The 25650-nt window shown below is 38.4% G+C and overlaps 4 protein-coding genes across 4 annotated transcripts; 3 read left to right on the top strand and 1 right to left on the bottom strand.

Moving 5' to 3' along the window:
- Positions 1 to 766: 766 nt before the first annotated feature.
- On the top strand, positions 767 to 1831 carry LOC103862663. Its single transcript, XM_033289297.1, has one exon. It carries the CDS (start codon positions 767 to 769, stop codon positions 1829 to 1831), a length of 1065 nt encoding a protein of 354 aa, XP_033145188.1.
- Positions 1832 to 6769: 4938 nt separating this feature from the next.
- LOC103863517 (AT-hook motif nuclear-localized protein 20) lies at positions 6770 to 8412 on the top strand. Its single transcript, XM_009141259.3, has 2 exons — positions 6770 to 7481; positions 7700 to 8412. The coding sequence occupies exons 1-2, from the start codon at positions 7141 to 7143 to the stop codon at positions 8196 to 8198; spliced, it is 840 nt and encodes a 279-aa protein (XP_009139507.1). The 5' UTR covers positions 6770 to 7140; the 3' UTR covers positions 8199 to 8412.
- Positions 8413 to 17696: 9284 nt separating this feature from the next.
- LOC103863537 lies at positions 17697 to 19241 on the top strand. The gene has a single exon (XM_009141277.2). The coding sequence runs from the start codon at positions 17697 to 17699 to the stop codon at positions 19239 to 19241; it is 1545 nt and encodes a 514-aa protein (XP_009139525.2).
- Positions 19242 to 22889: 3648 nt separating this feature from the next.
- On the bottom strand, positions 22890 to 25219 carry LOC103863516 (protein DJ-1 homolog A). The gene is made up of 8 exons (XM_009141258.3): positions 25048 to 25219; positions 24765 to 24965; positions 24531 to 24680; positions 24268 to 24453; positions 24067 to 24147; positions 23779 to 23979; positions 23542 to 23679; positions 22890 to 23448 (listed from the first exon to the last, which is right to left on the bottom strand). Exons 1-8 carry the CDS (start codon positions 25066 to 25068, stop codon positions 23251 to 23253), a joined length of 1176 nt encoding a protein of 391 aa, XP_009139506.1. The 5' UTR covers positions 25069 to 25219; the 3' UTR covers positions 22890 to 23250.
- Positions 25220 to 25650: the final 431 nt, after the last annotated feature.

Below are 25650 nucleotides of genomic sequence, written 5' to 3'. Positions count from 1 at the left end.
CATCCGCGACCCGATAGGAGGCAGCAAGCATCCGTTCGTCTCAGCTCGAAGTTTCATCCATTCTCAGGTGGTCCGGTTCTATACCTCTACGAAACAAAGGTATAAACATAATCTGAGAACCTAGATAATGAACATAAACCCTAAATCCATTATTATGGAAAATATGCTCATGATGAAACCTAAAAGAAACTACACGATTAAAATCGACAAATCTTAAAACTAGAAAGATATATGATTCCAACTAGAACATGATTGTATGTTTGATTGATTAAATCTGAAACATGACAAACCCTAATGAAGGAATCGAAAACCCTAAACCCTAAAGAAGCTAGAATCCGATTTTAAGATTGTTCTTGCTTGCTTGATTTCTTGTTCTGAGGTTTAGGATTGTTAGATTGTTTGAAATAATCTAACTAAGTATACAAATACTTAAGGCCTTGAAACCTTAACATAAGGTTGATAGATTTTAAAAGATTGAAAACCCTAGGTATTATAAAAAGAAGTAAGTATAGTTTTGATTGCTTTACATGAATCCGAACATGGTAGTGCATTCATAACTGATTATAACAAGATCGACATGAACTTAGGTTGCTTGCATTAGTAAACCTATATGGCCGTGTGGCTTATGATTGATAGCACCATGGTCGATTAGTATTGTTTTGAATATCATAAATGCGTAAGACATGTTCTGGCCGAGCTTGCTTATTATCCTGCGGCCACATGATCACATTGTGAACCTAAAACCTTAAATGATAATGTGATTCAGATGTCGAAAATAGCAAACAGAGACTATGCAGCCCTTAATCTCTCCGGAGACAATTACTTGCAATGGGCGCTAGATACAAGGATCAGTCTAAAGTCTAAGGGACTTGGTGATACTATCACCGAGGACAACAATGAGAATGAAAAGAATAGATACAGGGCCATAAGCTTTATGCGCCATCATCTCATTGAAGGTCTGAAAGATCAGTACATGACAATTGAAAATCCACTAGACCTTTGGAATGCTTTAAAGCATAGATATGATCACCAAAAGATGGTGTTACTTCCAAAGGCTAGGCACGACTGGATGCATCTAAGATTCTTAGACTTCAAGTCAGTGGATGAGTACAATTCAGCCTTGTTCAAGATAGTTTCAATACTAAGGCTTTGTGGTGAAGAAGTATCTGATATGATGATGCTTGAAAAGACCTACACGACTTTCAATCAGTCGAATTCAGTGTTGCAAGAGCAATATAGAACAAAAGGTTTTGCCACATATACTGATCTGATCTCGTGTCTACTTTTGGCCGAGGCAAACAATGAACTCCTAATGAAGAATAGTGGAGCCAGACCGGTCGGGGCAGCACCATTACTCGAAGCCCATGAGGTTGAAAAGAAAGATCCCAAAGAGACCTACTACGCCCAAGACAACAGGAGACCACACGGCAATGGCCGTGGTGGATACAAGAGGCGTGGGCGTGACAACCCGAACGGCCGAGACAGCTACTCGACCGGCCGAAAACGAAACCACAATAACCGTGGTCGTGGTTCCAATTACGGCCGGGGTCGAGGCAGTTACAGCCGCGGACGAGGTGGCATATCCAAACCATCTTACACGTCCAAGTCAGTATGCCACAGATGCGGGATGGACAACCATTGGGCCAAGAATTGTAGAACTCCGAAACACTTGTGCGACCTCTACCAAGAGAGCCTCAAGAACAAGAATCCGGAGGTAAACATGATCCAAGAAACCGGTCATGATGACAAAGGACATGGATATGATGCTGACAAAGAATCCGACCAAGATGATCTAATAGACTTTGAGACTTCTGATTGTCTAAAGGACTAGTTTTTCGAATCACTTGTCTTATTGCTTTATGTCTTTGATTTGGTGTTTTTTTTTTATTTTGTGTTATGATATTTATAATAAAGAAAGTTATAAAGATCTTATGAAGTCTCTAAGTTTAGAAATTTTATTTATAGAATGAATGATGAGATGAGTATACTTGTGGTGGATAGTGGCACAAGTCACACAATACTTAGACACAAAAGGTACTTCATGAATCTCATAATGCAAAGTGCAAAGGTACATACCATTGCGGGTGAGGCTAGCCTGATTGAAGGTCACGACCAAGCCTATGTGTTGATGCCTAAGGGCACTCACCTAGAGATCAAAACCGCCTTGTATTCCCCAAGCTTTAGAAGAAGCTTATTGAGTTTCAAAGATATGAGATTGAATGGTTTCCATCTTGAAACATGGGAAGAAGGAAACAAGGAGTTCCTTAATATAATATCGATCACCAAAGGTAATAAGAAGATCCTAGAGACTATACCTGCAATGTCTACTGGTCTATACTATGCAAGGATCAGTATGATCGAGGGCACACGTTTAAAGGAGTGATCCCACAAAATCTCACATGTGCAGCATGTGCACAAGGGAAACTCATAACTAGGCCATCACCAGCCAAGGTTAATAAAGAAACCTTAAACTTTCTGGAAAAGATTCAAGGAGACATATGTGGACCAATACACCCACCTTGTGGGACGTTTAGATACTTTATGGTCCTCATTGATGCATCGACCAGATGGTCGCATGTGTGTTTACTATCCACACGGAACCTAGCCTTTGCACGGCTGCTTGCTCAGATGATAAGGCTGAGAGCACACTTTCCAGACTTCCCTCTTAAGACTATACGTCTAGACAATGCTGGTGAGTTCACGTCCCAAGCGTTTAATGAATACTGTATGTCCATGGGGGTAAGAGTAGAATACTCCGTGGCACATGTCCATACACAGAACGGCTTGGCCGAATCCTTCATTAAACGTATCCATCTGATAGCCCGGCCATTGCTAATGAAGTCTCAACTTTCGGTATCAGCATGGGGACATGCGGTTTTACATGCAGCGGAACTGATTCGCATCAGGCCATCTAGTGAGCATAGATATTCACCATCCCAACTACTTACGGGTCATGAGCCAGACGTGTCCCACATCAAGACATTCGGATGTGCCGTCTACATTCCAATTGCTCCACCACAGAGAACTAAAATTGGACCACAAAGGAGGATGGGAATATACGTAGGATATGATTCCCCAAGTATTAAAAAGTATCTTGAGCCAACAACCGGTGATTTGTTTAAGGCCAGATACGAAGACTCACAGTTTGATGAGTCCACATATCCGTCCTTAGGGGGAGATAACAGCCGGTTGATCATTAAAGACTTGGAATGGTTTAGACCATCAACATCTTGGCAAGATCCTCGGACTAAAGATTGTGATATAGAAGTCCAAAAGATTATACATCTTCAAGAGCTAGCTAACCAACTGCCAGATACATTTGCTGACCCAAATAGAGTAACAATATCACACATCCCGGCTTATATCGCACCTATAAGATTAGACGTCCAGAAGGGACAATGTCAAGTGGCTACAGAGTCTAAGCAACGTTTAAAACGTGGTAGACCAATTGGTTCCAAAGACAAACAGCCTCGGAAGTCCAAGAGAGGTGATGGATCCGAGAGCATCAAGGAAACCGTCTAGGACATAGAAGGACCGGTCGAGCCGACCAGGACGGCCGAGCCAAGCGTACCGGCCACACCCAATGATCCGGCTGTTCCTCATAGTGAGGTCGGGACGCTGGGCTTCACGGGACACAAGAGCCGGACAACCAAGAGATCTCTATAGACCATGTAATGTCTGGAAAACAATGGAACAGAAAAGATATCAACGTTGATGATTTATTTGCATACAAGGTAGCACTTGAGATCATGGATAAAGATGAGGATCTAGAACCCACGTCCATACAAGAATGCATGCTAAGATCAGATTGGATCAAATGGAAAGAAGCTATAAACGTGGAGTTAGAATCATTGAGAAAGAGAGGCGTTTTTGGCCCTATAATTCTGACACCAAGTGATGTCAAACCAGTGGGATACAAATAGGTCTTTGTAAGGAAGAGAAACGAGAGAGGAGAAGTAGTGAGATACAAAGCATGGCTTGTAGCACAAGGATTCTCACAAAGACCAGGAATAGATTATGAGGAGACTTACTCCCCTGTGGTAGATGCAACTACATTAAGATATCTAATCAGTCTGGCCGTGAAAGAGAACATAGATTTACGCCTAATGGATGTAGTAACTGCATACTTATACGGACCGCTGGATAATGAAATTCATATGAGAGTTCCAGAGGGTATTGAGCTCAAAGATAAGAAAGGTTCTCGAGAACAACATTGCATTAAGTTGAATAAAGCCTTATATGGCTTAAAGCAATCAGGTCGAATGTGGTACAACAGGTTATCCGAGTACCTAGTGAAAGAGGGTTATAAGAATGATCCAATAAGTCCATGTATATTCATAAAGAAATTCGACAGCAAGGGCTTTGTGATAATGTCAGTTTATGTGGACGACCTGAATATAATAGGAACCCCTGGAGAGATTTCCCAAACTGTTGAATGTTTAAAGAAAGAGTTCGAGATGAAAGACTTAGGGAAAACTAAGTTTTGTTTGGGATTACAGTTTGAGTATATGGAGAAAGGAATCCTTGTGCACCAAGAAACTTATACAGAAAAGATACTCAAGCAATTCAATATGGACCAGGCTCACCCCTTGGCGAGTCCTATGGTCGTGAGATCCTTAGACCTTGAGAAGGATCCATACGGACCTAAGAAACCGGACGAGGAAGCACTCGGACCGGAGGTGCCTTACCTAAGTGCCATTGGGGCCTTAATGTACTTGGCTAGTCATACTAGACCGGACATCAGCTTTGCCGTGAGCTTACTATCTAGATTTGGCTCATGTCCGACCTTAAGGCACTGGAACGGAGTGAAACATCTGTTCAGATATCTGCAAGGAACAAAAGATCTCGGTTTGTTCTACACCAACCAGCCATGAGAGAGTTTCGTTGGATATGCAGATGCTGGGTACTTATCTGACCCACACCAGGCTAGATCTCAATCAGGTTATGTGTTTATACACAGTGGAGCCGCAATATGCTGGCGTTCAACAAAGCAAACCTTAGTGGCCACATCATCTAATCACGCCGAGATCATAGCCATGTATGAGGCAAGCCGTGAGCTTGTTTGGTTGAGGAACATGACCGGCCATGTCTTAAGAGAGAGTGGTCTGGCCGTGGGACAAGAAAATGAAGAGCCAACGATCATCTACGAGGACAATGCAGCGTGCATTGCTCAGCTCAAGGAAGGATACATCAAGGGAGACAGGACAAAGCACATCCTGCCCAAGTTCTTTTTCACCCACGACTTGCAGAAGGCAAAGGAGATTCAAGTAGTTCAAGTTCGATCCAGTGACAACTCAGCCGACCTCTTCACCAAGTCTCTGCCAACCTCAACGTTCAGGAAGCTGGTTCATCAGATAGGGATGCGCCGGCTGAAGGATCTTCAGTGATGCCTTCATCAGGGGGAGTGTCATGCGTTGTACTCTTTTTCCTGTCTATGGTTTCCATTTTTTCCCACCTTGGGTTTTTGGTTTTCCTATAGAGGTTTTAACGAGGCAACATCATGCATGATACAAGTCCATATGGTTATAGCATCCAAGGGGGAGTGTTATGAATACTGTGGATTGTTAGTAACCATACCAAGGAGTAACCGACCATGTAGGATGTGTCCAGGCCCAAGTCCAAGACCACATCCGGATAGGAGAGAGAGGCGGCCAAAGCATGGACCGACTTTAGGGATTAAAAGTTTCCTTTTTCTCTTTCATGTTTATCTTTAAGGATATTTCCTATTTCCTTTAGCTTAGGATTTGTACTCTTTTCTTTTATCCTTAACTTGTAATCCTTTTTAAGGGAACACTTTGATTCAAGTAATAACACACGATTTTCCCAATTATTCACAACACTGTTAGCTTTCTTTAAATATTGGATAATAATTACGTCTATAATCTCTAATTCTATTAGATATAATGATTTATCTCTAATTCAATTCTATTTGTTAGGCTAGTTCTTCTACCGATTCAGTGTGAACCGTTAGCTAGTTAAGCTAGTTCTTCGATTAGATTATATTACGTCTAACAAGGCCAGACTTATCATGATTAGACGTCAGTTAATCGGATCTGATTATTCAAACGTAATCATGTCCGTCATATGGCATTAATTTAGCAAAATATGTGAATATCTTATTATAGAAATAGGGTGCGACTTGGCGAGAGTAGAGAGCCGTGGGTGCAAGGGAAAATGACGTGATCCCCACCTTCTCAATGCTCACGCGCACTATACCCCACTTAACCCTAATTGGGTAATTTCCAATGTTTTTTGTCAACAGTAATTTCCAATCTCAATCGTTTAATCACACTTTCGTTTGAATTAAGTGTAAAATTTGGTATTACATTCTGTACTGAATTTATCCTTAAATTTTAACATTTATGTACGTAAAACGCTAACGCAAACACCGCGTTTCTTGCTATGTTAATTCAGTCGTTTAAGGGTGTAACTTGGGCTTCACGAAGCTGTATCAGATAATCAATATGCTTTCTGGAATTATTTCCCCACGGGAATTTTAAACATAAGTAACCTTTCCTTAATATTTTACCATTTGACTAGAAATGGGAGGAAACCCAAGACTTGTTTAGACAGTCTCAGTAATAGGAGTGTATGATATTTTTTTTATCTGAAAGTTCTGGTAAATGCTGTCTTTTTGGAGCCTAGGACTTTGGCATAATCGGTATTCAATTCCACTGTTGGTTTTAAAATAGACTCATAAATGGGTCCAGCGTACAGATATAAAAGAAATTGTACATATAGTCGTATTGCGTTCTTGGATTCTATATAAATAATAATACTTGATCGTCTAACTTGTAGAAAATTAATTATTGCCCACTTTCTCTCTGTGCCTCTTCTTTCTGGGAAGAGATTGATTCTTGGAAAAAAAAAAACAAAGTTTCAAATAGCTTCTTCTTTTTTTTTTTTCTTTTTTTGCTTTGATTCCAGTTCCATTCCATAATTGCATCTAATTCTTCTACCATACTATTCAACAATTCCTTAGTCCACATGAAGTTAGAGAAAAAAAAATCCAAGAAATAGCTACAAACACCCTCTAACCTTCTGAATTTGTAACCCTAAAATCCAAGCCTTCAAGAAAAACCATCGGGGTGTCAATTCTTTGACCTTTCCTTTAGTTAATTTCCAAAATTTTCGGGGATTATGTCAAATCCTTGGTGGACGAACCAAAGTGGTTTAGCCGGCATGGTGGACCACTCAACCTCCTCCAGCCTTCACCACCAAAGTCTTCTTACAAAAGGAGATCTTGGTATAGCTATGAATCCGAGCCAAGAAAACGACCAAGATGACGAAGACGACCCTAGAGAAGGAGCGGTCGAAGTGGTCAACCGTAGACCAAGAGGCAGACCACCAGGATCCAAAAACAAACCCAAAGCTCCAGTCTTTGTGACAAGAGATAGCCCGAACGCACTCCATAGCCATGTCATGGAGATCTCCGACGGCAGCGACGTCGCCGACACAATCGCTCACTTCTCAAGACGCAGGCACAGGGCCGGCTGAGGCATAGGGGCAAGGGGGGCGTGGGCCCAGGGCCCAATTTTTTTTTTTGCATAATTAGTGTTAATATGGGACTTGATTTTCAAAAAAAAAATTTTAAAAGGGGCCCAAAATTTTTATGTTATCCATAGAGTATATGTAAATTTTTTTTTGAAAAATTATTTTGCCCAGGGGCCCATAATTTTCTTGAGCCGGCCCTGCGCAGGCAACGCGGCGTTTGCGTTATAAGCGGAACAGGCTCAGTAGCTAACGTCACCCTCCGTCAAGCTGCCGCACCAGGAGGGGTCGTCTCACTCCAGGGAAGGTTCGAGATCTTATCTTTAACCGGTGCTTTTCTTCCTGGACCTGCCCCACCCGGATCAACTGGTTTAACGGTTTACTTAGCCGGGGTCCAAGGGCAGGTTCTTGGAGGTAGTGTTGTGGGCCCTCTTGTGGCCATAGGGTCAGTGATGGTTATTGCTGCCACTTTCTCTAACGCTACTTATGAGAGGTTGCCTATTGAAGATGAGGAAGACGGTGGTGGTGGCGGCTCAAGACAGATACATGGAGGCGGAGACTCGCCGCCCGGAATCGGGAGTAGCCTGCCTGATCCGTCGGGGATGGCTGGACCGGGATATAATTTACCGCCGCATCTGATTCCAAATGGAGCTGGTCAGCTAGGGCACGAACCGTATAATTGGGTTCATGCACGACCACCATACTGACTCTGTGAGCCATTTCTATATTCTATATAAATAATAAATATAGAGATGGATATAAGTGATTTGAGGTACAGTTTTGTGGTCTTTGTATTCTAAACCTTGTTAAAATAAATAACAAAGCTTGTTCTTATTGGAAACATGAGGCCTGGAAGGTAAAAAAGGGACGAAGGGACTATCGGATTTCAATGAATAAACAATGTACTCAAATTATAATATTTATCATTTTATTTTTGTTTCGGAGTATTAAACTATAATATTTGTATGTGTTTGCTTTTCTGAACTTTAGATACTTTACATTTTGATTTGTACAAAATCATAAGTTTGTATATATATATTGTTTTTTTTTTTTTTTTGCCAAAATGTGAATTTTCATATTAATGAAGCAGGATTGTAAAGATACAATAGTTTTTAAACATTCTAGAATTTGCCTTGGCAAAAATAATAAAAACAAGGCTCGGTCTAGTCAAAAGAGCTTCCACATGAATGGAAGTAGCTGGTGTTGTTACTCAAAAGCGAGCCAATCTTGCATTAGGCCGCTGAATTTCCGTTGGTGCCGATGTCCCAGAATGATGTCTCGGACTTGGCGGTCGATGATCTTGAACACTTGGGCTGGATTTGAGTTGTTGTTGTCATGAAGTCTTCTGTTCCTTGCAATCCAGATATTGTAGATTGTTGCTTGGGAGACCAGACGTTTAAGGAGCCTAGAGCAATGCGAGCTTCTTAGCTTAAGCCACTCCGAGAACGCCGTCCATGTGTGGAAAGCTAGTTGTCTTAGGCCCAACCTTCGCAGGATCATATTCCAGAGTTGCTCTGACCAATTGCATCTCAGGAAAACATGGTCTCTGTTTTCAACCATCGAGTTACATAGACAGCAGCAAAGAGGAACTTGTAAGCCCCAACTTACCAATCTTTCCCTTGTAGGGAGACGATCGTACTGAGCAACCCAGTGAGTGAAAGCTTGTCGTGGTACAGCACCTTTAAACCAGATGGATGCGGCCCAATCTTTTACCTGCTCGCGTGGACGGAGTACCTCCCAAGTCTCCTTTGTTGAGAAACCTTTGGTCTTGGACCCTGCAATCTCCCAGTAGTAAGAGTCTTCATTGGTTGAATCTTGGGATGGTTGGGGCAGGTTGATAGTGGTAAGATGAATCTGGAGCTCCTCAGCAGCAGGAGAGCGCGCTCCCCTAAGGCGCCAACCTTCATCTACATAAACATCTGAGACAACTGCATTTATTGGAATAGAAAGCTCAAGAGGACCCCTGAGACCAAAACGCTTAATCAAAGGCCCTAGAGGAGTCCAATGATCCCACCAGAAACTGATAGTTGCACCGTTACCCAGTTCAGCCCGCAGGAACAGAGCTGCAAGAGGTCTCAGTTTTAATAGACTGCACCATGTCCATGATGTCGCCTTTTTCTCATCAATCTCCCAAAAGTTCCGACCCGACATTCTGTTTTCTTTTATCCAATCAGCCCAGAGCGAGTCAGTACTATCGAACAGCCTCCAAATCAACTTCAGACAAAGTGTTTTGTTCCACAAGCCGAAATCACGAAGGCCTAATCCCCCTTCACGTTTTGGTAGGCAGACTGTAGTCCATGAAATTTTGACGTTAGCGTTTCCTGTGATCTTACCACTCCACAGAAACGTTGAGCATAGGGACTGGATTTGCTTCAAACACCCTTTTGGTAATAAGAAAGCAGATGTCCAAAAGTTGATGGTACCATAGATGACAGAGGACAGTAGTTGTTTCCTTCCTGCAAAAGATAGAGCCTTAGTGGACCATGCAGTGAAACAGCCCTTAAGCTTATCAAGCAGTGGTCTATAGTCGGTAATCCGGAGCTTCCTGTGCATCAGTGGCAGCCCCAAATACCTTATAGGTAATGAACCAAGTGTGAATCCTAGACTTGCCAAGTCGTTAGATTCATTATGGTTCAGACCTGCCGTGTATAGTTCCGTCTTCGCTCTGTTCATTGTTAGTCCAGACCAGTTTGCAAAAGAATCGAAAGTCCTTGCAATTGCTTCCAGAGACGGTTTCTCTCCATCAAAAAATACCATAATATCATCTGCGAACGCTAGATGTGTGACACACGGTGAGGAGGCTTTTGGATGATACCCAATAGATCCATCACTGAACTTCCCGCGTAGCTTCTGAGAAAAAACTTCAAGAGCTAAGACAAAAAGATATGGTGAGAGGGGGTCACCTTGTCTTAGTCCTTTAGTTCCCTTGAAATAACCACAGAGTTCACCGTTTATTGCAACCGAGAAACGTGTTGTCGTGATACACTGCTCTATTAGTTTCCTGAACATAGGAGGGAAATCCATTGCCTCGAGAGTGTTGAGGATGAAGCTCCAGTTAAGCGTATCAAAAGCCTTTCGAAGATCTACTTTAAGCATGCAACGCTTTGAGATTGCCTTCCAGTTATAACCCTTCACAAGCTCAGTGGCGAGCAGGACATTTTCTACAAGCAAACGACCTGGTATGAAGGCAGACTGGGCATTAGAGATGAGCCTTGGGAGGACCTGCTTTAGGCGGTTTGCAAGAAGCTTTGACGCCACTTTATAGACTGAATTGCAACAAGAGATCGGCCGGAAGTCAGAGATCTTGCAGGCATTCGTTTTCTTCGGGACTAAAGTGAGAATAGTGGAGTTCCATTGCTGCAGTAATTGCCCTGTCTGAAGGAACTCGCCTACTGCCTTGATCATATCTGCCCCAACAATGTCCCAATGTGCAGTAAAAAACTCCCCTGGATAACCATCAGGCCCTGGTGCCTTATTTTTAGGGAGAGACATGAACGCCAGCTTGATCTCCTGAGCACTGAAAGGCGCCTCAAGGAGAGAAATTGAAGTCGAGTCACATTTGATTGGTACCAATGCTGCAATATCTTGCGGGGACGAGATTGTCGGGACCGAAATACCTCCGAGCATGTCCTGGTAGTAGCTTACAGCATGGGCTTTTATGGCATCGAGGTCGTCAATGATAATATCATTATCATCCATAAAGAAAACAATCTGGTTCTGGTCTCTTCTTGCCTTTATAACTCTATGGTAGAAAACCGTATTGGCATCACCTAGAGTCGTCCACTGTATCCGAGAACGCTGTCTGAGAAACGAGTCTTCTGCTTTTGCAAGAGTAGACCATTTTTGGTGAGCAGCTTTCTCAGCTTCTGCATTTATCGGTGAAGGGCTAGCCAGAGTTAAACGTTGGCAGCAGATTAGAGCCTCAAAAGCCTCAGAAACTCGCTTCTCTAAATCAGAATAATTTTCTTTGCTGAAGTTCCTAATCACAGGTTTTAACTCCTTCAACTTTTTTGAGACTCGGAGCTGGTGAGATCCACTGAAAGAGAAAGCATTCCAGCACTCTTTGATTAGAGGAGAGAAATCCGGGTGCTGGGCCAGGTGGGCAAAATACTTGAAGGGTCTCTTCTGTTTTGGCTTATTTTGATCCAAGAATACACAGCAGGGGCTGTGATCTGAGATACCAGGCTCCCCAAACACTCCAATGCTTTGTGGGAAGGTCTGCAGCCATGAATCATTGCCAAGAATCCTGTCAAGCTTCTTGGAGATATGTCGATTAGTCCAAGTGAAAGCGTTCCCACAGGAGGGAATGTCAGAGAGGCCGCTGCGATGAAGGCAATCACTGAAATCCCTCATGCCCCGTTTGCTTGTGTATTGATCATACTTGGAGTGCTCGGAGGGTGATATGATTTCATTGAAATCACCCATTACAAGCCAGGGTCTTCCTGATATTTGAGGGTGACATGAAGATGTTTCTATTTCAGACCAGAGGGCGCGTCTTTCCACCTGGTCATTTGTACCATAAGCAATCGAGACGATCAGCTCCATTTGATTGTGGGGGAGCTTAACTTTGCAGTTGACAAGTTGCAGTGATTTGGAAAGAATTGTAACTGTGACAGAAGGGTGCCAGATGATCCAGATTCTTCCCATGTCTGAAAGCTCATAATTGTTTTCACAAAACCATCCCGGAAGCGTGCGAGATACTATAGTCGCAGCATTAACCGGCTGTACATGCGTCTCTATGAGACCTCCGAAAATAGGGTTATATTTCTTCATCCATTTCCTAAAACCACGCCGCTTTACATTATCATTAAATCCTCTTATATTCCAACAAAAAAGATCCATAAAAGAGGTAAAAATTTAGAGGGTTGGAGGGCCTCTAGCCCTGGCCTTTTCCTTATACTTTGAATGCTTTTTAAACCTTTTAGAGATCACCTCAATATATTTGTCATGACCGTCATCAGATTTATCTTCGTCTTCATCCCCAGATCCAGTTAGAGAGTCCGGCAGCGAGTCCTCACTTGATGAAGAGGTGTGAGAGTGGTGTGATCCTCCAAATCCAGTGAGATCAACACAGATTTCTCCTTCCTCTAAATCCTCGCCCGAGGCAGAGAAAGGGTTAGCACGTAAAGCATTGTTGATGGAGGACTTGGAACATTCTCCCTTTTCCACAGCTTGAGGCTGGTTGTTTGAGAGAGGGAGGTTCTTCTTCACTGAGATGTCCTTTGCTTTAGGCCGAGTATCGTTGTTTTGGTTCACAATAGGTTTGTAAACCAAGTTTCGAGAAGGGGGGTGAGGTCGCTTTAAGATCATTTTTCCTTTGGCTGCCTCGTTGTTTTTCCGTGGGCAGTTTGCTGTTGTGTGCTTAGCCGAGTTGCATAACGTGCAGGTTCTCGGAGCAGACTTACACCTGGAGATCGTGTGTCCGACCTTCTTGCAATATGAGCAGAGTGATGGCAGCCACGGACTTGATACTGAGATACGGGATATGTCTCCACTCTCGAATCTCGCATTCACATACTCTGGGATGGGTTTCCTTGGATCGATAATAGTGTAAACCTTCGCTACTTCAATGTCTGTCAGGTTCTCTGTGGAAGGGTGGAGGCGAACAGGATGACCCACTAGACCAGCAATTTCCTTGAGAGCGTCCCGGTTGAAAAATTGTAGTGGAACACCCGTGAGCTCAAGCCAGACAGGAACCATTTCAAGCTCCGGTTTATTCTGCTGAATGCCGGGGGACCACTTTGCAACGAACATCGTTTGTCCGTCTATTTGCCAGAAGCTCTGTGCCAGGATTCTTCTTCTTGCGTTCGGGCAGGGGACTCGGAAAAGGAAAGCATTCCCTTCCATCTTTGATACAGAAATATCACGCCTTTGTCTACTCCAAATACCGTTGACAATGGCATGAACTGCTCCTTTAGGGGGTGAATCCTCATAGAATTGTCCAACAATAAAACATTCCCATGCTTTCTTGTTTTTCTCGACAATGGCGTTTGGGATAGTCACACACAACTCCCCTGATTCAAGAGTAAATGGAGTTTCCTTAGGGTGGAGATTTGTTGAGCTTTCTTTGACAAAACCTTTCCAAATATCCGCCGCTATCTGGCCCTGGGTAGGGGCAGTATTGTGCTGGCTCTGGATAGCGGAGGCTGCGACATTCTGACTCTGAGTAGAGACATGAGTTTCATTGTTCTGGCCCTGAGCAGAGGCAGAAACTGCGACGATCTGGCCCTGAGTAGAGGTAGAAGCGATAACATTCTGGCCCTGAGAAACAGAGGCAGATAGGTGGGTTGTTGGTGCTGTCTCAGCTGCTTTAGAAGCGGTGAGAGAACAATCCTTTGATACATGAGATTCCTCTCTAGGCACAGAAAAATTCACTGTAGCTAGGTCAGATGATTTGGGGCTTTTTGCTTCAGAGGCCTGGACAGTCGGGGAGACAACGGTTTTAGCGTCTGAAGGGTCAGATCTCGTGGAATCCTCGACCAAAAGAAGGTCAAGAGAACCAGGAGGAGAGTCAACTGCGATTGACGCAGACGGAGAGCTGCGGGGAGGGGACGAGGTAGAGCCGGAGCCAGTGGGGCTACGCCTCGGGGAGCGATTCTTGGGTGGTTTCTTCTTTGCCATGGGACCGGATTGGAGCCCCCGCCGAGATCGGCGAAGGTGAAGGGAGAAGGACGAGGATCTCAGTTTGAGAGAATTTCACTCAGGCGCGTGATATGCCACGACTTTATCTAAGCTTGTCTCTATATATATATTGTTCAACGATGAAAGAGCATCGAGAGCATTGCCTAATATCTGTGCCTTTAGATTTTTATTCTATATTAGTTCTGATTCGTAAGTATTTATAATTAAGGGTTGCAATCGACCATTAGTGATTATCATAGTGGTTGAGCTTTAATCTTCGCGTAATAATGCTAGTGGGGGATTGTTTAATGGAACTTTTGTTTAATATGACTTTACCAACCAAATAATGAGAGTAGGTATTACGAATTTTGTTGACTAACTAAAGGATATACTCTCGATCGTCCTATCATCAATACAGCCCAGTGTTAAAATAACACATAAAGAAAATAAACACAGAAATGTGTAAATCAGTGAAATGATCATATATGTCATATAATGAAACTATTTGTTTGAATATATCAGTTTTTTAGGAATTACAAATGTATATATACGTTAATGTAAATAATAAATAAATTTCCATATATTTCGATAATATATATATATATATATATAAAGTATTGAAGTTTATCAAAAGTTTGTGACTCCTTAAAAATATTACAAAGCCGGGTATTTGTATGAGAGAACATATAATAACAGGGAAGGTAATAGCCCAAATAGGATTCGTTTTGGCTAGAGCTTATAAAAAGTAGCATATTCTTCATTATACGCAATTAACTTTACAAATTTCTATAGTTGGCTTTTATGTATGGGTAAAAACTTACCATGAGATAAGAAAAGTTTGGATTTTGGCTACTCACATGGGAGGCTTCGGGTGGATCTTCAAGGATCCATATTCAGGTTCACCACGATCTATGTGTTCAAACCGTAGCCATGTCGGCTCTGCTCTCATGGCAGAAGCTCTTGCGGTTAAAGCTGTTCTTGCGGACGCAGCACTGTCGGGGCTTACTTTGGTCACCTTCTGGTCTGATTCGAAAACACTCATCTCCGCCTTGTCTTCTAAGGACAGGCACATCGACATTCAAAGCATTCTTCACGACATTTCTGTCCTCTGTCAATCCTTTGTCTCTATTTCCTTTAAGCATATCCCTAGACTCATGAATTGTGAAGCTGATTCTCTTGCTAAATCAGCATTATATGTTCCCTAAACATTGAGCCTTTAAGTATTGAAGTATGGTTTGTTCAGAAAAAAAAAATAGAGATAAAAAAGTTAAATTTTGCATTTGTTTGCTTAATGAGTTTTGATTTCTATTTCTTTAACTCAAAACACAAACTTGCATTCTATGCATTATGTTTAGCACGACGTTTATTGGTAAAGAATTTGTGGATTTGTGTAAAAAAAAAAATTTTCTGTCATGTGTTAAAAACGTTATTTTACAGTTTAACAATTAGAATCGTTAATAATAAATTAATGTAACTTAAGAAAACGACAACTTAAATGAGTAAACTGTTAGGGTTGTAACACACGGCATCGGTGGATTTCTCGACATCACTAACTTATTTTGATAGGATTCTCTTATCTCCATCTCTAGTCCGTTTGACTGACTGCATGTGTGGTCTTCTGGTTCGTATTTCCTACGTAATCTGTGTGCGTACTTTTAAGTTCTTAATTTCTAGCTACCTCTTAAAGTTTGTCGGATCTCTGCCTTGTTTCATTTTTTATGTGGATCTCGGCTTTTCTAGCTCTTGCTATATGTTCTTTTAGCATGGGTCTAGGTACTGTCACTTATATATTTTGGTTTTATAATGAAATTTATTTTCACTGCCCAGTGCCCATCCTATACGTCCTATATACAATGGGCAACCCATCGGGAGTCCTACGCCGTGGAAGAAATTAATCCAGACAAGACGACGTCGTGGAACTGGAAGATGATATGATCGGTATTAATGCATATTGGATTCATGACTTCTAATTTTCTTATGCCTATTAATGCATATTTACATTTTTTCTTAATTTCATTACTCATTTTCTTATGGCTTAACAACAAATAAATGAATAATTTTTAAACTTAGAGTTTTAACGTTAAAACCCCTCAATTAAGTTTATTTTAAGTAAAAACTCATAAACTAAGTATTTAGTGAAATAACCTATAAAATAACTTTATTTAATGAATTAAATACTATGTGTACAGTGCCGGTCATAATTACCACTACTACAAGTAAATCTTTAGTTTAGAGTTTTTTACATTAAATAAACATAGTTCAGGGGTTTTTCCATTAAAGATCTAAAAAATTCAAAAATATGTAAAAATAAAAAAACATTATTTAACAACTAGTAACTTAAAATTTTAAAATTAGCATTTTGAGAGTTTATGCAAATATATGAGTATAATTTATTTTGAAATCTAACATTTATGTTTAAATGAAATTTAAAAAAAATAGAAAATATAATAAAAATTATCTAAAGATTTTCCAGTAGAAGTGGTTCACTACAAAAAAAAGGATATATTGTGACTACATCTTGAGACGAACTGTCTCGGTCACAATTTAGTGACGTTTTTAATACGTAGTTGTGACTGTATTTTTTCGTCTTAATTCTGTAGTTGTTTCGTCACTATATTATGACGATGTAAGTCGTTGCTATATTTAGTCACAACTACAGACGTAATTGTTACTATAGTGATAAACGTAACGGTCGTGACGGTATTATGACTATACGTATCATCACAAATTGGATACGAAACGGTGACGGAAAGATACGTCTCTATTTGGTACGTAAATGTGACTCACCTTTAGTCATTAACTAATACCGACGAAAGATATATCTATTGTTGCAAACTTTTACATAAATGATGTAATAATTTTGTAGTTAATTAAAACCAAATATCTGATGTTTACTTTTTCACCATTTGTGACAAACCTTTGAGTCTATAAAAATAGTTGCATAACTATATTTAAAAATTAAGAGAAATTCTTTTACAAACATATGTCAATGTTACTTTTTTTTTTATTCAGTGCATACCTATTTATAAGGACTAAGTCCTTATCTAATATGGAATATACTTTATTATTTCCTTTTTATATTATAAATTAGAATCCTAATCTCTTTATACATAGCATACGTACGAGACTTAGAAAAACAGAAAAGAGTCCAATTTGATTCTCAAGCCATCTACTGTCGAGGAGAAGGAAAAAGAAGCTCTCTGCTGTAGAAAATAATGTCACTGAATAATGATATTAAAATTGCAAGAAAGTGGATGTATGAAAGAATCGATGGCTCCACTAATCAAGTTTCAGAAACTTTTTGTCAAGGTTTAGAGAGTTTTATGGAATTTGCTAAGAAACAACCTCTATTTCTCGAGAATGGCAAGCTTTTTTGTCCATGTTATAAGTGTGACAATGGAAGATTATTAGAAGAAAAATCTGTGTGGAGTCATCTATATAATAGGGGTTTTACATGCAACTACTGGGTTTGGATTTCTCACGGAGAGAATTATAATATTCTAAACAATCCTGAGAATATAATTGCTAGTGAAGATGCTTCTGGTTTTGACTCTCAAACCGAGACAGTAAATCCTTACGTGTCAATGGTATCAGATGCATATGCAGATGGTAATCAGGAAACTTCATTCGATCAGAATATGGAACAAGAGCCTAATGCTGAGGCTAAAAGGTTTTACAATATTTTGGATGCTGCCAAACATCCAATTTATGATGGATGTAAAGAAGGTCTTTCACAACTTTCTTTAGCAGCTCGACTCATGAGTTTGAAGACAGATTATAATTTGCCTCAAAATTGTATGGATTCGATTTCTCAGATGATGCAAGAGTATTTGCCACAAGGTAACAATTCAATGAATTCTTACTATGATATAAAGAAGCTTATGCGGTCTTTAGGTTTACCTTATCAGAAAATTGATGTTTGCCAAGATAATTGTATGCTATTTTGGAAGGATTCCGCAAACCTAGAAAACTGTCTATTCTGCAAAAAAGACAGATATCGACCTACTCAAAAGTCTGGACAGAAAAAGGTTGCATACAACAAAATGTTTTATTTGCCGGTTGGAGATAGATTGAAGCGATTATATCAATCTAATAATACTGCAAGAGACATGAGATGGCACGCAGAACATACAATGAATGGTGGAGAAATGTGTCATCCTTCAGATGGAGAAGCATGGAAACATTTTCTTGAGGTATATCCTGAATTTGCATCTGAGTCGAGAAATATTTACCTTGGGTTATGCACGGATGGTTTTAATCCATTTGGTATGTCTGGACATAATTATTCGCTATGGCCTGTTATTCTGACTCCGTATAATATGCCACCTGAGATGTGCATGAAACAAGAATTTATGTTTCTAACCATTCTAGTCCCTGGTCCTAATCATCCTAAGAGAAGTCTTGATATATTTCTTCAGCCACTGATAGAAGAGTTAAAGGATCTGTGGGTTAATGGGATTGAGGCCTATGATATTTCTACTAAGGAGAACTTTATCTTACGAGCTGTGCTTATGTGGACAATAAGTGACTTTCCTGCTTATGCTATGCTTTCTGGATGGACAACTCATGGTCGATTGGCATGCCCTTATTGTATGGACCAGACTGATGCATTTCAGTTGAAGAATGGCAGAAAAACAAGTTGGTTTGATTGTCATCGTCGTTTTCTACCAGCAGATCATAGCTATCGGCGCAATAGGAAAAAATTTAAAAGAGGGAGGGTTGTGACTGACGATCCACCTGAGTTGCTTACAGGCGAGGAAATATGGAACGAGGTAAATGGTTTGCCAAAAACAGTTGATTGCGGAGGAAACCATGGGCGCTTAAAGGGTTATGGTGACATTCACAACTGGCACAAGCAAAGCATTTTTTGGGAGTTACCTTACTGGAAGAACCATAAACTTCGACACAATCTTGATGTGATGCATATAGAAAAGAATTTTTTCGATAATATCATCAATACTCTACTGAATGTTCCAGGAAAAACAAAGGATGGCATCAAATCACGACTTGATTTGGAAGAGTATTGTAACAGGAAAGATCTACACTTAACAACTGATGGCAAGGTTCCCATTCCAATTTTCAGACTACAAACTGATGCAAAAACAGCTTTCTTAATGACTACGTATTAGTCCTTAGTTGTGACGATTGGAGACCAATGTTTCGTCACACCGAGTTACGAAAATGAGACGGTGTAATGGTCGCGAAAAATGACGGTTTTGTGACATGATTATTAGTTGCTAATTGTGGCTGTTTTGTCACTTACATATATCGTCACGACTTGTGTCGGACTTGTTACGGTCTCAATACGTTGCAAAATTGTTACGTTTTTGATACCAAAAAAAATTTGTGACGATTGTATTGCAACCGTTTGCAAACAGTTACAAATACGTCACAATGTCAATATTGTGACGAAATATTTTTTATTGTGACAAAACATTTCGTAACAATACACTCATTTTCTTGTAGTGGTTCTTTTGACCGACAGTAATGATAAACTAATTATTTAAAAATTTGTAACAAACATTTTAAAAATTGGCACTTCAAATAAATTATGTTGCATAGATGAGATATATTTATTTTAAAATTCATATTATATGTGGGAGCTAAAACATGTAACTAATATTTTAATGTCAATATAGCCTAGCTAGTCTGACTAAACCTTACTCGATTCACATTAAAATTATAATTGCTAGTTTTGAAAATGTTAGTTACTAATTGTTTAGATAATTAGTTTATCTTTAGTGCCGGTCAAAAGAACTATTACTACCAGTAAATCTTTAGATCATATTTATTATATTTTATGATGTTTTACATTTTCAATTTATACATTGATAATGTTGATTTTAAAACAAATCAAACTCATCCATTTGCATTAATTATTTTTTAAAATGCTAATTTTGAAAATTTTTAAGTTTCTAATTTTTAGTTAATGTTATTATATTTTTATATTTTTGACTTTTTGAACTTTTTAGATCTTTAATAGAAAAACCTCTCAACTATGTTTATTTCATGTAAAAACCCTTAAACTAAAGATTTATCGGTATTATTGGTAATTATGACCGGCACTGTAAACATAAGATTTAATTCATTGAATAAAATTAGTTTAGAAGTTGTTTCATTAAATACTTAGTTTGAGGTATTTTACCCAAAATAAACGTACTTGAAGAGTTTTAACGTTAAAAATCCTTTAAACCTTAATGTGATTTTTGCTGTGTGGATTCAATTTCTTTATTTTATATTGATATGATTATTTTACTAACAAAACTTAGGTTCACCCCTTAGGGTGTTTTTCTGATGGCTCATGGAAAGAGGGTGATTCCTTTTCAGGAAAAGGTTGGTTCAGCACCTTAGAAGGATTTGATGGATTGTTGGGGGCGAGGAATGTTAGGGCTAGTCTTTCTCCCCTTCATACGGAGATGGAAGCGTTACTTTGGGCAATGGAATGTATGAGGAATTTACATCAATTTAAGGTTACGTTTGCAACGGTTTGTTCTCAATTGGTGAAGATGGTTTCAGAACCAGAAGAATGACCAGCTTTTGCAAATTATTTGGAAGATGTCATGATCCTCAAAGAGAGTTTCACCCGATCAGAGATTATTTATGTACCAAGGACGCAAAATGCAAAGGCATATAGACTAGCACGTAGTGGTAAGAAGCAACCGTCTTTTGTCGTTCACATGGATGTAAATCACCCAGTTTGGTTTATAGAGTCAGTATGAGTCTCTATAAGTTGATGACAAAAAAATACAGAGTCAGTATGAGTCAGTATAAGTTTGATGACAAAAAAAAAATCCCCTATATATTAATCCTGGAGTATTATAACATGTATCCGTAGCCACGTGTCATCACTAGGATAAGTCTTAGAATCCTTAGAAAAATAAGTTAGTCCATATAAATATATATTATACTTTTTATTACACTAACTATCAAATTGATTAGTAGTGTACAAAAAAATATTCTCAGTTATTTCTTTAAATAAAAGCTACGGAATTACCTAATATGATTAACATATATATAACAATTAATAATTATGAATAATACATATTTGATAAAAAAAAAATTGTATCTTCTCCATTTTTAAAATTTTATATTATTAAAAGAAATTTAAAAAATCACATTAATGATGTAATAAAAAATTATATTTTTCTTATATGTTATATTTTGAATTTTTTAAAACGACTATAAATTACTAAAAATGTTAAAGTCCCACATTAAAAATGTGATCAATGGTTTAACTTTTTTTATTCAAGCAAGATATAAATGATCATAAATCGTATGAATATAAAGTCTCATTAATAGATATTCATATATATATATATATATATATATATATATATATATATATATATATATATACAGTGGCGGAGGCAGTTCATTGTGAGGTGGGTCATATGACCCATGTGAAATCAAAGAAAAACAAAATTTACTTGTGCTTTTACTGAGAAAACTGAGAAAATATTGTAAAATAGGCTTATTGACCCATGTAATATATATGTTGATTCTAACAATGACCCCGGTAAATACTTTGGCTAGCTCCGCCACTGTATATATATATATATTAATATCATTTAAATTAAATTATATACTATATAAAAATATAAAAATATGCTAATATCAAAATTTGCAGTGAAAAATTATTGAGATCTTAATATTTTAATTTTGAAATTTGTATTGAAAAATCTTACGTTAAAGATTTTGTAATTAACGGTTTAAATTTTTGTTACAGCAAATATACAAATTTTAATAAAATAATATGAGCAAAAAATGTCAACAATAAATATTTATATTAAAATATACTATATATATCTACGTCAATATCACTAAATTTAATTATATACCATATAAAGTAAATAAAATGATTATTTTGATTTATTTACCAAAAACATGATTATAAATAAACAAAAGGTATTGATTTTTATTTATGTGCTTACTCTAATATAAATAATTTTTTTTATAAATTATTATTTTAATAAGTAGTTTCAAATATGTTATTTGATCCTGACAATCTTAAAATACACTTCTTTAATTCGAAGTGATTTAATATACATATTATTTCATTCAGATTAAATAATTTTAGTCTTGATTTTTATTCCTAAAAGTCTTTTAATGAAATATCATGACAAGATTTCAATCATCTCCTTTTGAGTTTATTTGAATAATGAGAAATTTGATCGTTTGTATATATTATATTTGAATACTAACCTGTGAATAGAGTTTGCCAGTGATTTTCTTTAAAAAAAAATTGATTTCTTAGATATGTATTTGGAGTGAAACTAATTTTTACACATGTCTATCTTTTTAAATTGATACTTATATAATTCATAAAAGTTATAGAAGAAATTTAAAAAAAAACTCATATCAGTGAAACAGAAGCGAGAACAAAGACACAATTTTATAGAGGTAGAAAATGAAATCACTTATGCAGAGTTAATAGTATATAAACCGAGAGCAAAAAACCTAATCCCCTTTCGTCATTATACAATCGATGTTGCCTATTTAATTTTTGGTGATTTGTGTAAGCCGAAAAACTTAATTTATAGAGGTGGAAAATGAAATCACTTATGCAGAGTTAATAGTATATAAACCGAGAGCAAAAAACCGAATCCCCTTTCGTCATTATACAATCGATGTTGCCTATCTAATTTTTGGTGATTTGTGTAAGCCAAAAAACTTAATTTATTTTTGTGCAAATGAAGTCTTAAAAATAATTAAAATGAATTGCAATATGTTAACTCTCCAATAATGATGATATATTTGAGAGACCAACATTTCTATTCTTTATGTTTCAATCGATAAATATTGTAGTGTTACAAAATATTAAAACCATTTTAAAAATAAATATTAGTATAAAAACTCACTCCACTTATGCGTACAGATTATCATCTATAAAAATTACTTGAAAAAAGTTAACCAAATATTAACACTGATGTTTTGCAGAAAAAGTCCCTTCCACCAGCGGAACTCTCTTAAGCTTTCAGATGTTTTAAAGCACATATCGACCATCTACCACAACCCAGCAAAGGATTCTTGTTTCTTTATGGGTAATAAGACATAAATTACACTCACATCCAGTAGCTCATATTACAAAGTAACTCAGCTCACCAGAGAGATACATATCTTCTTAAAGGCTGAGCCTTATCAAACAAGCGTTGCCTTTGCAAGCTGAAGTGCTTTCTCTCGCCCGTAAAACTTCTCCACAATCGCAAGTGAGAACTCCATTGCAGTCCCTGGAGCTCGGCTCGTTATAACATTTCCGTCCACCACGACTCTGTGATCGATGTGGCTCTGGTCTGAAAGCTCGTTGCTCACCCTTGGGTGAGTAGTTGCCTTCTTATCCTATACAAAAAAGTCCCTCTTATATCTATAGTGACTCAAGATCTAAATAAACAAGAACCTATAATTCAAGTACTGATTGATTGATTAATGCACCTTGAGTAAACCATTATGCTCAAAGACGTAAACAGGCGATTTACAGATTCCTCCATATGGTTTGTTTGCTTCTGCCTGTTTGTTTAACATATTCACCAGTTTCTCACAGCTTGCGAATCTTTGAGCACCATTACCGCCCTGTAGTTTTGATTATTTGTCATTGTAATATATAATTCCAAAATGTTCTTTCAGACTTATTAATAAGTTGTCATGTTTTGATAGTTAAGCACTACTCACAGGCAACACAATCAGATCAAATGACTTCTCTGCAACCTCATCAAGAAGTACATCTGCTACTAGCTTAGCTTCGCATGATCCTACAACTTCCAAACTATTACCAATGGCAGCAATCACGACATTTGCTTTTGCCCGCCTCAGGATATCTACAAGCGCTATAGCTTCAGTCTCCTCTGAGTCCTCTGCAATGGGCACAAGAATCTGAAATGGGAAAACATTATCTAAAACTGAGTCTTGTCTGGGAAAAATAAAGTACCAAGGGGGAGAGGCAACTGAACATATACATACCTGTGGCGTATCTTCAAATAACCACTCTGTTTTGTTAAGCTCAGTAAAAGTGTACTCCTCACCAGGGTTAGGACGAACCAGCTGATTTCAAAAGGAGAGCAGGTAAGTCTAAGAGAATATCTGACATAAACAAATTCAAACACCATAGCATATATAATTACTATACTGCTCATTAAGATCTTTGTTGAGACAAATCATTACCAAGATACTAGAGACTTCATCCGCTTTCTCTTTCCCATACAACTGCTCTACAAGGGTGATGGAGAATTCTATGGTGGTTCCCGGTCCACGACTGGTCACTATTCTTCCATCTATCTGCACTCTTGACTCAACAGCAGTGGCACAAGTAGACGCAAGTTTCTCCATAAAAACCGGGTAACCCGTTGCCTACAAGAAAACACCATATGTAAATCAAGACATATATAAGACAAGAACTCATGAAAATAAGATTCTTGGATACTTACTTTCTTGCCTTGTAGTAGACCCCAAGTACCAAGAGCCAACGCAGGAGCACAACAGATAGCTGCGTTAAGCCGTCCATCTGTGTCTTGTTTCTTTACCATATTCTCTAATGGTTTACAGTTTTTAAGAGTCTCTCCGCCGGGAAGCCCTCCCTTTTTACCAATCATATATATTTTATATTTAGCAAAATAATTATCAAGCAAACATGAGAGGCAATAATCTATAGAGAGACTTACGGGGAGCACAATAAGGTCAAAAATAGAATCGGTAATATCAGAGAGGAGAGTATCAGCGACCATCTTGATACCATGACAAGCATCAACGCCAACCTGAGTCTCGACGGAAGCCACCGTCACGTCAGCGCCACCTCGCCTTAACGTGGTGATCATCGCCACCGCTTCTAGAGGCTCCGTACCATGCGCAATAGGAATCAAAACCTAAAGAGACGCCCAAAAAAACTCGTTATGTACGAGAAGCGGGAAAAAGTATATGATATGGTGATCGTGAAACCCCACTGACCGTCTTCGTAGATGGAGCCATGTGTGCGAGGCAGATGGAAAAGTAGAAGAAGAGAAATATGGAGTTTAGTGGAGAAGAAAGGAGTGTCACTTGTGGGGTTTAAATAGTGGAAAGACTCCAGTAACGACGTCACTGGTTTGTGACGTATGCAATTACGTAAGCATAAAGATAAGGAACCGGGTGGAGAAACACTTCTTTTCGATCCTTCCACGTATTGTACTTTCTTTTCTCGTAAGCCAAGGGATACCAGCGCAAACGCATATTTTGCGGTTGGTATCGGCTATTGACGTTGTGCAACAATTACTCAAACAGTTTCTAATCGTTTCAAACTGTTCTAAATCTCATAAATTCAAAAGCTGGTTTCAGCTATCGTTTACGGTTGCGGGAAGATAATTTTTTTTTAAAACAATAAAAATACAAAAATAAAAATATTCAATAAAAAGTTTAAATTACAATTATAAAATACTAAAATATATCTATTATATTTTAATTAATATTATAAAAAAATTAAAAAAAATTTTCTATATTTTTAAATATTTAAAACTATAACTTTCTAAATATTTTTTTTTTATATATTTATTATGATTTTTGCTATTTTGGAAT

Source organism: Brassica rapa, chromosome A04, assembly GCF_000309985.2.
Source record: "Brassica rapa cultivar Chiifu-401-42 chromosome A04, CAAS_Brap_v3.01, whole genome shotgun sequence".
Lineage (NCBI taxonomy): Eukaryota > Viridiplantae > Streptophyta > Magnoliopsida > Brassicales > Brassicaceae > Brassica > Brassica rapa.
This window is presented reverse-complemented; position numbering and strand designations above follow the sequence as displayed.